Source organism: Orycteropus afer, unplaced genomic scaffold (genome assembly GCF_000298275.1).
Source record: "Orycteropus afer afer isolate SDZICR_OR568_19922 unplaced genomic scaffold, OryAfe1.0 scaffold00487, whole genome shotgun sequence".
In the NCBI taxonomy this organism is placed as follows: Eukaryota; Metazoa; Chordata; class Mammalia; order Tubulidentata; family Orycteropodidae; genus Orycteropus; species Orycteropus afer.
This window is the reverse complement of record NW_006922074.1, coordinates 1,513,331-1,526,466: the sequence shown is the minus strand read 5'-3', so window position 1 is coordinate 1,526,466 and position 13,136 is coordinate 1,513,331. Positions and strand designations below refer to the sequence as shown.

Below are 13,136 nucleotides of genomic sequence, written 5' to 3'. Positions count from 1 at the left end.
CTGTACTGGACTCCGTTACACAGGATTAGAACACAGGAAGGTGACGGGTATGTTAACCTGCCTCTTTGTGGACTGAACATTCCGCAGTTGCACGTACTCTTCTCCTACATACACCTCCTACTGGGACCCTGGGGCAAAATTTCCAGAGGTGGAAACCCTGGGTCAAAAGGTAAGAACATCTAAGACGCCTCTGGTGCACCTGTCAAGGTAGATAAAGCTGTCCCAGCTCGTGTGGACCATTTCTAGTGGTGGGAAGGCTCACCAGCCCCTGCATTCTATGGAGGAGCTTCTTCACCGTCAGCCTGGATGAGTGCGGCCCACCAGAAGACACGTGTCCTTGACGATGACTCACTGGGGACCCAACGGTGGTGTCAGGATATTTTAATGTGATTGCAATAAGAAGGGGCCACTCAGAGTTAACCGATTCTTAAGAGCCAACAAAAGTGTGTTGGACACAGGATGCTAAGTACAGCAAGGGAAGTAATTTTTTTTTTAAATGGAAGTTCTCTCTAGACACGGTCTGGCTGGCTGGCTGGGGCTAGCATGATACCCTTTCTGGCAGAGAATCAAGCAGCTGAGGTCAGAAAACAAGTCAGTAGTAAACACCCCAGCCCATGCGCCTCAGCCCTGACTCTGGGCACCTCGGGCCCACAGAGAGCATCTGCCACTCCGACTTCCTGCAAGCCTAGGTGGACAAGAAGCTGGCTTTGTCCTCAGAGACTAAACCCCTTGCAGGGCAAGGCAGTAGGGGCGGCAGCGGGGGCTTCGTGCTAATGATTCATCATATTTATCAACCTTTGGAAAGACCAAATCATGGGACATTTTTGGCTATAATCACTAAAATGCCATGAGATAATGGTTTAGTGCAAACAGCGGAGCTGGCCAGGGCTATGCAATCGATGAACCCTGAACAACTTCTGCTGGAATAAAAGTCACAGCCAAGCCAGGAAAATTTTTAATTATACTTCCACTGAAGAAAAAAAATATTCTCAAAGGTGTTCCAGGAGTCAGTGCACTGTGACCGTGATGGGGGCTGTGCAGGGGCCTCACTGTCCTCTACTCTCTACGGGATTATCATCTCCCTTCCAAGGTAAGAAATGAGGAGGAGACCTGCCCACGGCCCACCCCGGCAAGGGGAGGCAGGACCACAGCTCTGCTCCAGCCACCTGCCCGACTTGCACATCTGCCCAAGCCACACACACTTCCTTTGTACTCACCCTCAGAGGGGAAAACGTTACCTGGCAAGTTCCGCTGAGTCAGAAAAGCTGCACTGGGCAGAGAAGAGCAGGCTGCCTCAGAGAGAGCTGGGTGTGAAATAAACACGGAGACCACTTTGTAATCAAGGATGTTTATCTTTGAAAATGGAAGCAAGTGTTTTGACAAAGTAACAAGGCCGCTCTATAAGAGCCGATCTAGGGTTGATTCGCTGGTTCTCCTCTGGGACAGCACGGCTTTAAAGAGAAAAAAAACAAAAACAAAAAACACAAGACAAAACAAGGGAAACAGAATCCACAATGCTTCAGGCACCAATCCGAGCCTGGCTGGGCACCCGTCCATTAAGTAAGTCACAGGCTGCAAACTAAGACCAGGGTGACTTTCCTCGCCCTCCTTCTCTTCAAACCACATTCCTCACGGCCTGTCACCACCATTAACAACAATTCCATTTACTTACTTAATTTATATCAAAACCTTACAACATTTCTGAATCTTAATCACGAAGGTCCTCCGTAGATTATATTGATAAAGACACACGTAAAGTTTGAATAGAAGTCACTATAATTATTGTTTGCTTCACATCTCATTATCCACTTTAATATTAAAAACACACACATACACACGCACAACCACATCAAACATTCAGATGCCCTGAAATGGTGGAGACAGCAATCCCAGGACTAGTTAAGCACAGGGTAGCTTTTCCACACGGACGTGAACTCCAGCTCTGCTGCCTGCCGTGCTGACCCACAGCCACGACACCCAGCTCCTTCCCGATCCCTGTACAGACACTGCCAGCCAGCCCTGTCCCCACAGCAGCACGAGCATGTGCGAGAGTCCCCTCTGTGGTCCCAGTGGCACTAGACATTTCTTGTTCAATCACTCAGCCCTCCCCAAAGAGAGGGGCCTTGTATCTTGTTTCTGAAGCATGCAAAAGGAGAAAGCTGGAAGCCAGTGGGGAGTTTAGCTGACCCAGGAACGGGACAGGTGGCCACAGCACAGCCTCTGGCCCCCCGGCCTGGGGGCCTCGAAGCTCTGACAGCCTCTGGGAGAGCTGGAGAGGCAGCACACGTTGTGCAGCAAGCTCACAGGGACATGTCTTGCTTCATTCTACACCCTTCTCCCTCGTCTCAATATTCCACAGCACACTCTGGCCTCATCTAGCTGAAGGTGGCGTGGGGCTGGAAGGCAGGCAAAGGAACACCTGCAGGGAGCCCTGAGAGAGGACGCTGCACATGTGAGGGGGGGCAGCGAGCAGAGAGCTCTGCGGGGGAGGGAGGGCGAGAGGGCAATGAGCAGAGAGCTCTGCGGGGGGAGGGAGGGGGAGGGGACAGCACAGGGACCAGCACAGCACGATAGCCCTGGGCAAATGTGCCCCTCAAGGTTCCTTAGTTTCGAGTTTCCCCACTGTACTCAAGAGCTAGCCAAGCTCTGAGACGGGCAGGAAGGACACTGGACACCATGCTGGGTGTAGTCCTGGGCACCCGTGTCAAGTACTGACCAGAGCCTGAAACAGGACACCTAACGTGATGAAGGCAACTGTTACGTGGACAACAAAACTGCAGAAACACGTGCTAATTTGGGCTAGATTATAATCATCTGAAGTACAGGATCACCAAGAAGCAGAATTCCACTCCGGTACAACCACCCAATTTCCAGAAAAGAAAAAGCCTAGAAAGGAACAGAGAGGATGTGAGCTTTTTGCTCAGAAGACTCAGTGACCTGCAGGGTGGCGTCACGAGGCCCTGTGAATTCTCAAGTCTTCCTTCTGCACCGGCAGGAGGGTGACCGCGTTTGTGCTGCCACGGAGCCAGCACGGCTTGGCCACTGCTCTGACTGTTCCCCAAGAACGTCTATACAAAATAGCATCTTATCTTCATCTCCTTTATAAACATACACAGTGCTGTCCCTTTCAAATTAAGGAAAAAAGAAAACCACACACAAATACTGCAAAGTAGCAAAATACAAAGGGGGGGAAAAGCTACTTTTGGTTTTGGCAACATTAAAAAAAAAGAAAGAAAGGAAGAAAGAAATACAAAAAGCAGTGTGGCATTGGTCCCTGTTCGTAAAAAAAGGTACTCGGGCATGACACTGAATCAGACTTGGTTTGTTTTCTAAAATTCAGGGTATCTGGGATTTTTTTCAAAGTAGCACTTTTGTCTTTTAAAAGTTCAACGAGTCACGTAACACTTAAAACATCAAAAAAGCTTTTGGAAAAAAGCTCAGCTTCTCAATCACGTTTTGTTTCTGCAAATTGGGGAGACGGGTTGGGCTCTCACTGGAATGTGGCTTATCGCTGGTCGACAGATGTGAGCTGCGTGTCTCCACTGCCAGTGCCGCCCCGTCCCTCTCAAGGACCACACCAACAACCAGCTGCCAAGCGCAAGGCCTTGCTCCCGTGTTGGGAGGGTGGTAGGCCCTTCAGGCCGCAATCTTCGCCATCTGCTGCTCTAACTTGGAAATGCGCTCATCTTGATTGCAGATCGTGTCTTTTATAGACTTGATCTCTTTTAAAATCTCATCCAGCTTGGCTTCATTTTGCTAAGAAAACAAACAAAAACGGGGTGCGGATATTGACTTAAAACCAGCAAACCAGTTCAACACAGTGCAGAATTTATACAGCATACATGGAAGTTTCTATCTAGAAATGGCAACATTTACTGCATCTGAAAGAACTAAAAAAACACAAACAAAAACATAAACAAACCCCGCTATATCTGGTCCCTTCATGGATATGATTGATGCTAGTCAATCCCTGTGAACGCCCACAGCAAACGCTGCGTCGCTGCGTTACTGCTGGTCCTGTGCCTGTGTCTGGCCCGTAACAGAGGCCTCGGGACCCAGTGAACTGGAGGGCACAGTCCTTGCGGGCTGCCCCGTCCCCAGCCACCTCCCATCACTCGACTCCACCAGGAGGAGTCCTGTTTGAGCAGGGTGAAGGGTGACTCCTTCCAGAGGATGCTGTGCCTATGGGGGTCGGTCCTTCTTGGAAGCGAAGTCCTCACCCCGCCTGCCCGGTCTGTAGCTGACTCTTCTCTTCCCTGCATCTCTGTCCCGGCACCCTCATGATGCGGAAAGCCTGGACCCCAGTCAGAGGCGGCTTTAACCACCCTCCTTGGGGAGACACGGTCACTCCAGTCCTTACCACACTGGCCGTGTCTGCGGTTTTCTGGGGCGCGTGTATCAGGTCGCACTTCCTGTTTGCCGTGGGCTTGCTGTCCAGGACGTTCTTCCTGACCACTTTGAGATCCCTGTTTTTGCCTGGGATGTACCCGTGCTTCAAGGAGATGAGGACGGGGTCTGCATTCTTCCCCTCGAACCACTCTTCCGCTTCCAGCGCAGCTTCCGGCCCCGCTGTGTCGGGATACAGATCGTCTTGGAAAAGGTCAGACTAGGAGAGACATTGTGGGGAAACCCTTAGGTAAGGAAGATGAAATATCTGGGAATTTGTTTTTAATGTGAATTGTCTACGAAACCAGGCACTCACCTTCCTGGGAACAGTCATGATAATGGGCTCACACTTTCTCTCGTGCAGTTTGAAGAATCTTCAAAGGGGAAATAAAGGCAAAGTTGTATGATGTGAAATACGAGGCCCAATAGCAGGGTTCATGCCTGGATCTCCTACAATGCTGCACAGGGGCGCGGAATGCGCCTCTGCCACCACTGCACCTCATCGCCCTGGGGAGGGGGCGCTTTGTGTTCCCGTTTTACCGATGAGCAAACAGAAGCCCAGAGCAACTATGCCGGAAAGCGGCCGACAGTGGACAAGAACCTCGAGTAGAGGCTGAAGCATTACAGAGACAGAGCCCACTTCTCTGGGGGCAGGTCAACTGTGGCAGTAATAATGATGCTGCTGATTCATGAAGGCAGAGTAACATGTCAGCAGACCCGAGACACAAACACTGGCAGCTCAGACAGCATCTGTGGGTCGGATGCCACTTTCAATGGCTGAACGTCTGTAAGCACAAATGCGATTTTTAAAAAGGAAAAGAGAATAAACCCAGGAATTAAAATTTTGGCATCCAAGAAAACCAGATTGTGCATAAAACTCTGCAAGTGTCTCAGACGTGGAAAAAGTAGGAACGGACCACCACGTGCCCTGTACCGTGGAGAAGGAAACACAAATCCAGAGCAGCAAAGGAGTAACACTTTCTATTGCATCGCAGGCCAGGACTAAACAAACCAAGCCAGACCCGCGCGCTCCTCTGTGGCCGCTGGCAGGGCTCTGCCCATTTCCTCCTGTCAGGACAAGGGATAATCAAGAGCTCTCTCTGAAGTTTCCGCAGGAGCGGCAGGAGAGGAGAGCACTGAGGCCAGCCCAGCGGATGGGACCGCAGGACCTGGGGGCAAGGTGTCAGCAGCGGCCTTGGTGCCACCGTAGGGCGGGCTCTGAATCCACCGGTCTCCACGAGAAGAGCCACTGCCACCCAAACACCCGGAGGCAGCGAGACCTGTTTCCATGGGAAACACGCAGCCTCTGGCATTTGAAAACAGACCAGATCTGGGCATGAATCCAGTCAGGTCAGCCTGCTGGTTACAACCATGTCGCCCTGGCATGGCAGCGAAACAGAAGCTGAAAATGGCTGTGGTTGGGAAAGTGCTGTAAACCAGCCATGTTGTAACGAACTGATCCTTTACGCTGGCCGAGTCACAATTTCAACCAGAAAGAGTCACAGGGAACCCAAAAACATCGCAAAAGACTGGCCTAATGAAAACTCTGCCGCCAGCCTGGTGGTAAAAATGCTGACCTGGGTGTGACTTCCAGCTGTGCTGCTATAACCCCTCAACGACTTCCCCAAGCCCCAGGTCCTCATCTATGAAGGAGGGACACAAAGAACGCCTGCCTCACAGGGCTGTTGCACGCAGGGGCCAAGACACAAGAACTGCCCATGAAACCCTAACCAGGAGGTGTCCTGAACTACTGTGTGGTAGGGTCTTGCAAGCGACACATAAAGTAAAGGTCACAGATACTAGACATGATCTTAATGAAGTTCAGTAAAACTGCTTTAGAACCCCATTTGGCTAGTTTGGTTTAAACCACAATTCTGGATCATCTGCGACAGCTTCCCTTCATTCCCCCAGCCAGCAGAGCTGAATGTATTTAAACAACAACAACAACAACAACACTGTGATTAATATTTTTAAAGTCTATAAAAATTCTTTTATTTTTATTTTTAAAGAATTAAATATAATTATTTAATGGTGTGACCAGAAGAACAAACTTGAAAACATGACTGCATAAGCTCCGTGCCACACAGATGTGTGCTATGACCTCATGTCTGATGGTGTCATGTTGATGATTTGATGCCTGCAAATGGCCAGTGGCCACTGAGTATCATTTTGCTGACTGATATGACAGAAAAGGAAGGAGATGGTGGCATGGTGGTTAAAGCATTTGGCTGCTAACCAAGATGATATCAGTTCAAACCCACCAGCCTCTCGGTGGCAAAAAGATGAGGCAGTCTGCTTCCATAAAGATTTACAGCCTTGGAAACCTCACAGGCAGTTCTGTTCTGTCCTACAGGGTCTCTGTGAGTCACAACTGACTCGATGGCAGTGGGTTTATGAGTAAGAAGCCCACTAGCATCATAAAATATAAATTTTCTAAAAATCAAGAATAGCAGAGAGAGGACGCAATCGTGTGACTTGGCTGAACTTCCCAAACAAAGCTAAACCAACACCCTGCTGTTGCTCTTAACTAGTCTAGCTTGGGATCAGTGGAGGCCAGAATGCAATTTATGAAACCCCTTCTCATTTCTGACTGAGGGACAGTCTAGTCACCACTTGTCTTGAGGCGGTACTGGCCACAGGCTCAGCTTGAAGACAAGAGATGAAGGTTTCACTATGCACAAAAGGGAGAGATAGACCTTGGCTACAGCCCTTAACCACTGCACGTAAGTTACATAACCTGAATAAAGAAGAGAGATGTAGCTGGATCACATGATTTTGAAGGGTTCTTTCCTGCTCTAAAAGTCCATGTTTCTAAATACAGGAAGAAAGGAGGCATTAATTCAACACCCACACAAGGCTACAAAGATTGACTCGCACATCCCGTGGATGGCACTTACACCACCGCCCACCACACAGCATGTGGAAGGCACAAACTGCTGTGCACTGCAGCCCCCCCAATTTCTTACCTGGCGATCTCACATTTGTTCACATCCAGTCCCCTCTTGGGCATGTAGCCCATCCCTCTCTGAGGCTCTTTGCTGCTGAATGTGTTGAGGTAGTGGACATATGGGGATTCATCCGTGATCTCAAAGTAGCGGATACTGCTGTCGCCCTGCAAGAAATCAGAGACACGTTTTGAGCTTAATGTGAACAGAAGCATCTGCTTTAAGTGGGTGTCTCTTTCCCCTGTAACTCCAGTATTATCTGGGACCCTCTGCAGTGGCTGATCTTTTTTTTTTTTTTTTGCCTTATCAAGAGGCTTGCCTAAAGCATATGATGATTTCTCTTCTTCGCAGAACAAATCCTCACTTATCAATGGCAGCGTGCCCATGAACAACAGGCCCCCTCAGTCTCCTACGGAAGCAACAACTTTCCTCTGCTGAGCCTAGACGCCAAGTGACAGTCAGGGCAAAGATGTAAATGCCGCTGCCAAATAACTGCATTACAACTCAACTTAAAAAAATAAAGAACCACCATGAGGAGCCCGCAGCGTGCAGTCAGTGACCTGCACTTACTCGCTGGCCAAGTGCAGTGCCAGTCAAAGCCCTGAGGGGCACAGATGCCAGACAATCGAGTGTCGACAACAGTGAGACTAATTCCCAATCAGGAATTTTTTCATGAAGAACTCTTTAACTTGAAAAGGCGGTACCACCTTGGTGTAATATATAAAATTCTATAACTATCTTGCTGAGAATGGCCAGGTACTTTTAGAAATCTGAAGGAGATGCTCTCAAAGTTTAAAAAATTATTACATGGTAACATCACCCTGAGCAGTAACGACAATGCTGTCGGTAGAGGGGATAGACGTGTAAGAAAGAAAACAACACGGATCACTGTTTCTATGACTTAAACAGCTACAGCAATGGACAAGAAGCTGAGCATACTCTTTGTTTTCTGCATACCAAAAATAATTTTCTACCCGATGTTGCTAACATCTGGGTAACCCACTCCTTGTTTGTTTTGACACAGTCTACAGCAGCAAGGTTGAGCCATAGCTGTTGAACAGCTGTTAACACCTGCAATAAAATGACTTGCAAGGAAACAGACAAGAGCTTAGTTTCCAAGTAACTGACCTATGAAAATAGACAGCAGGTCCACAGCATGCTCACCATCTACAACAAGAAGGGAAAAACCACACCAACTGCCACTGCACTTTCATGGCAACATTACCCAGCGAGTGGCTACCCAACAGGTTTGGGAAAATACAGCAATAGTGCCATACTGTTTTTTTTTTTTTTGAAGGAAGAAACATAAATCTTTATTTACAGAAGATGTGATTTTCTACATAGAAAATCCTAAAGAATTCATAAAAAAAAAAACAAACCACTAGAATCATGTGTTTAGCCAAGTCAATAAAAGGTCAATATAAAAAAAACATCCATTATCTTTCTGATATATGAGCAGTGCGTAAGTGGAGATGGATTTTTTTAAATCTTGGTGCAAATGTACATAATGAAGCAGATCTTCCATTCACCATTTAGTACACGGGCAGTTCAGCAACACTGGGTCCCCATTCTTACCATCTCTGCCCACACGGTCTCACCCATGAGAGCTTCTCAGTCCCTTCAAGACCTGTGTTTGAGAGCGACTGCTGCCAATATGGTCTCCGACAGGTAAGTCTTTAAGTAGCACACTGCTCAACATAAACGTTCTCTCCTAGTTGAGCTAAACTCTCACCTGCACAAAATTCTAAGGAATTGAGGTTATCACTTATTAAACCGAAATCATCACCAGCATCATCATCAAGCTACCAACAGTTTAGTTAGGTGGAGATCATAGGTGTGAAAGGTTTTTTGAATCCAGTGTGGAGTCGTCCTGTAATAGCTGTCAGCCTCTAAAATTCTAGCCAAACCACAGAGTTTCAAGCCCAGGGTCCTAACAGTGAACTCCAAGAACAAAAACCCCCAACCCCCGGAGGCTATCTGAGGCCCTTGGACTCTCACAACCACAAAGCACTATTCTCATCACCGGTGCAGGCCATGTGGTCATGAGTACATAAATGGCAAAAGATTTCAGCATTAGATGTGGCAAATGGGTTATGCATCTCTGATACCAATAAAGGAAATCTAAAATCTAAAACCACTGACCTTGCAGCATGCTTGGTGGAAACAAACCACTGGCAGGTCCTCCTGTCCCCCAAAGAGCCCCAAGTATGGGTTTCCCCACCGGCATTTCCTAAGAATCCCATCTAATCCTGCTTCAGTCACCAGTACTGAGTACTGTGTGTTACTGCCATGCAACTGAAGTTACAAAGGTTCCAGCCTCAAGAACCTGACATACAGAGCTCATCTGTCCTTATCTTAAGCTCAAAACATACATGTCCACCATGAGACTAATTGAAACATTAAAATGATACAATGCACTGCCCATCTTCCCGACCTCTGAAGGATAAACCCCTCCTCTTCCAGGAGAAATGTAGTGTCTCTAAAACGGACTCTTTACCTTCCCACATAAGTAAATGATACTAGTGTCAGGATCATAGAACGGCAGCAACACCCCGTTGCTAGTGTCCATTTCGTGAAGAGCAATTGGTTCTTGCATATTTTTCTGGAAAACAAACAAACAAATTTTTAAAGATGAATTATTTACACCATTATACATTCTTTAATGCTTAAGTGAGACATCTTCCTAGACCTCTCATTTCAATCATGAAGTTTGAACAATGCCCATATAATATTTACACATGAAACGTCTAACGGGAATACTACCTGGAACTCCAGCCACTGAAAACACCGTGGCTCGGACAACACAGCCAATGGAGAGCACCAGTGTGACTGTGAAAACAAGGAGAGCGTCCTCCTTGGTGACGGTTTTATTTTTAAAAATATTTTCTTTTGTATTATAAAATAAATAGATGCTCATGGTAGAAACTTTGAAAACTTTTAAGATATAAAGAAAAAAATATTTCATAATCCCACAATCCAGATATAAAGCACTAAGACCAAGGTGGTATACTTCCTTCTCTCTCTCTCACACACACACACACACAAATGGGGACTGCACCATATACACAGTTTAGTCATCCCCCCGCCTTAGGTGATTATGACTATTTTCCCAATCATGACTGTTTGATTTGGACATTTGATCATATTCTTTATAAAACATAACTAAGCGTTTCAATGGACAGGAAGCAAAAATCCCTGTGCCTTCTTCACCCATCAAAGAGCCCCTTCCAGTGCTGGCCAAACCAAAACTGTAAGTATTAGAATGGATAACCAAAACAACAAACTAAGCATATGTGATAGTTGGAGGTGTGTGTCCACTTGGCTGGACCACAGTTCTGTGTGGTTTAAGCTGTTGTGATGTGGTTATTCCCATGATGGGATCAGATGATTATGTCTGAGCAGGCAATCTGCTGAAAGGGAGCTTCCCTAGGGCTGTGGCCTGCTTCTAGTATATCCAAGGACATCCTGGGAAAAGAGACACTCTTCTGCGGATCGGGATTCTGTGGTGCTGCCTACAACTGTCCGTGAGTGAACAGTCCACCATTCGGCCTGGAGATCTTGGATTCGTCATTCGTTGGAGTCAACAGCCGGTGTACTGCCTGCCAGCCTTGAGCTCCACAGCCCCTGTGGGGAAAAGCCTCCAGCATGACGTTTGATCCAGGAACTTTGGACTTGCCAGCTTCTGTAAGTGTGTGAGCCATTTTCCTAAGACAAATTTCTCTCTATATACATATATATATATAAGCTTTACTGGTTTTGTTTCTCCAGAGAACCCAGTCTAACACAGCGTAAAACTCATTTCCCAAGTCTACAACACTGGATTCTTTCCTTTCACATACGACTCCTTGGGTGCACCAGGAATGCATTTTGGAAACACATTTACCAGGAAGTCTCCAAGGAGAACAAGAACTTGACATCCAATTTATGGCAAGCCCAAGTTCAGAGAACTACACTACTATAATCCACTTTCAAACCCAAAAAACCCAAACCCATCGCTGTCCAGTCGGTTCTGACTCATAGCCACCCTACAGGACAGAACAGAACTGCCCCATAGGGTTTCCAAGGCTGTAATCTTTATGGAGTAGGAGCCCCGGTGGCACAGTGGTTAAGCGCTCATCTGCTAACTAAAAGGTTGGTGGTTCAAACCTACCAGCTGCTCCATAGGAGATGGATGTGGTAGCTACTTCTGTAAAGATTTATAGCCTAAGAAACCCTATGGGCAGTTCTACTCTGTTCGATAGGGCTGCTATGAGTTGGAATCGATTTTATGGCAATGGGTTCTGATTTTATTTATTTATTTATTTATTAATCTTTATGGAAGCAGACTGTCGCTGAGCAGATGGTGGGTTCAGATTGCAGACCTTTTGGTTAGCAGCTGAGTGCTTAATCACTGTGCCACCAGGGCTCCTTATTATCCGTCTACTTACAGATGCTAAAGCCCGCTCAGAAAAGAGAAAGTGAAGTGGTGAACACACGGGAGGCTGGGCAGGGGCGTACCGGATTCCAGAGAGCCAGCTGCCGCTCACTCATGCGGCTGAAACCAGTGGTGAAGACATTGCCGTCAGCCAGGAAGATGGCTCTCATGGGCCTTGCTCCTTCGTGTGCCTTCTCCTTCTCCTGGGACAGAGCAGAAGGGCGTGTTACATACATTCAAACTGCATGCAGGAAGATCAAGGGCGAGAGCTCTTATACTGAACCCAACTCCATCCCACATGCCAGTCATGGTACCTGGAAGGGTCAGTGTTAACAGTCCCCTCAACCCCCTTTAGAAATGAGGAAACAAATAGACAGTAAGTGAGCTGTTCCAGTCCCGCAGCTAGTGAATGAGCAAGAGGGCCAGCATTTGGATCAAAGGCCTCACGCCTTCCACCACACCCTGCTGCCGACCCATGCGCTGCGAAGACAGAACACACGAAAGGATGATGCCAAAGGCTTGTTTCTCAAGGGCCTGAAGGCCTGCAGTTTCTGCCAATTTTATAAGAAAGAAGTCCAGTAGCTAAGCCCTTCCTCACTGGTTCAATGAGAATGCATTAGGGCCCACCCTAGGAAAGCTGCTGGTGGAGTTCATGAGCCTGTGCACAGAAAGTGCTTTGCACGGGGCCAGGCAAACGCCAAGTGGTCGATCAGTAAGCCCTCACCGCGGTGGGTGCCTGGCCTGTGAGAAAGAATACTGCTGGAGAACAAGCACAGCTCAGAGAAGGGCAGCCTCGCAGAACGGCTGGAGAGAGGCGTCTGCGCGTCCAATTCCACCCTGACTAAGAGCCCGGGTCTCCAGGCTGTGTCATGGTCTGTATTTTGCTGAGGCCCAGTCTTTGTAGCGGAAATGGCGACACTAAGCTGATGAAGAAACTTGTTGCCTATTTTTAAAATGTTACTTTGCTCTTTGTTGTTGTTGAGAATACACACACAGCAGAACACACACCAATCCAACAACGTTTCCAGGGACAATCCGGGGACCTGCTTCAACTTGTGCAGCCAGTCCGACCTGCCTTGTTTGAACTGTTCTTCCCTCATGCATATAAACACACCGTCCCTAAGCTTCCTATATAAACTTTCGAGTTGCTGTTGTCAATTTGGTTTCATTTAGTGACTTCTTAGAAGAGCCCAACGCTCAAAGCAGACATTCTTCACTAGTGAAGCTAAACCACCGTCTGGAACCTGGTACAGCTGTGTTAGGCACTTAATTTAACAGCCATTTTGGGAGCAGAATGGGGGAATCAACTCATCAACCTCCAGTCCTACACCATGAGCCCAGGAATGCAGCTAACTGAGTTAGCTGATCTAGACTTGTAAATTCTTAAGGAT

At 47.5% G+C, this 13,136-nt stretch overlaps 1 protein-coding gene across 1 annotated transcript in view; it reads right to left on the bottom strand.

The window, feature by feature from the left end:
- Positions 1–3,636: 3,636 nt before the first annotated feature.
- The window catches only part of CORO1C (coronin 1C), an 86,678-nt gene continuing 77,178 nt past the window's right edge, over positions 3,637–13,136 (bottom strand). The window contains exons 6-11 of the mRNA XM_007954985.2: positions 11,829–11,948; positions 9,829–9,933; positions 7,353–7,498; positions 4,703–4,760; positions 4,361–4,606; positions 3,637–3,756 (exon numbers count right to left, since the gene is read on the bottom strand). Coding sequence (XP_007953176.1) covers positions 3,637–3,756; positions 4,361–4,606; positions 4,703–4,760; positions 7,353–7,498; positions 9,829–9,933; positions 11,829–11,948 — 795 coding nt within the window. The remainder of the gene's footprint in view (positions 3,757–4,360; positions 4,607–4,702; positions 4,761–7,352; positions 7,499–9,828; positions 9,934–11,828; positions 11,949–13,136) is intronic.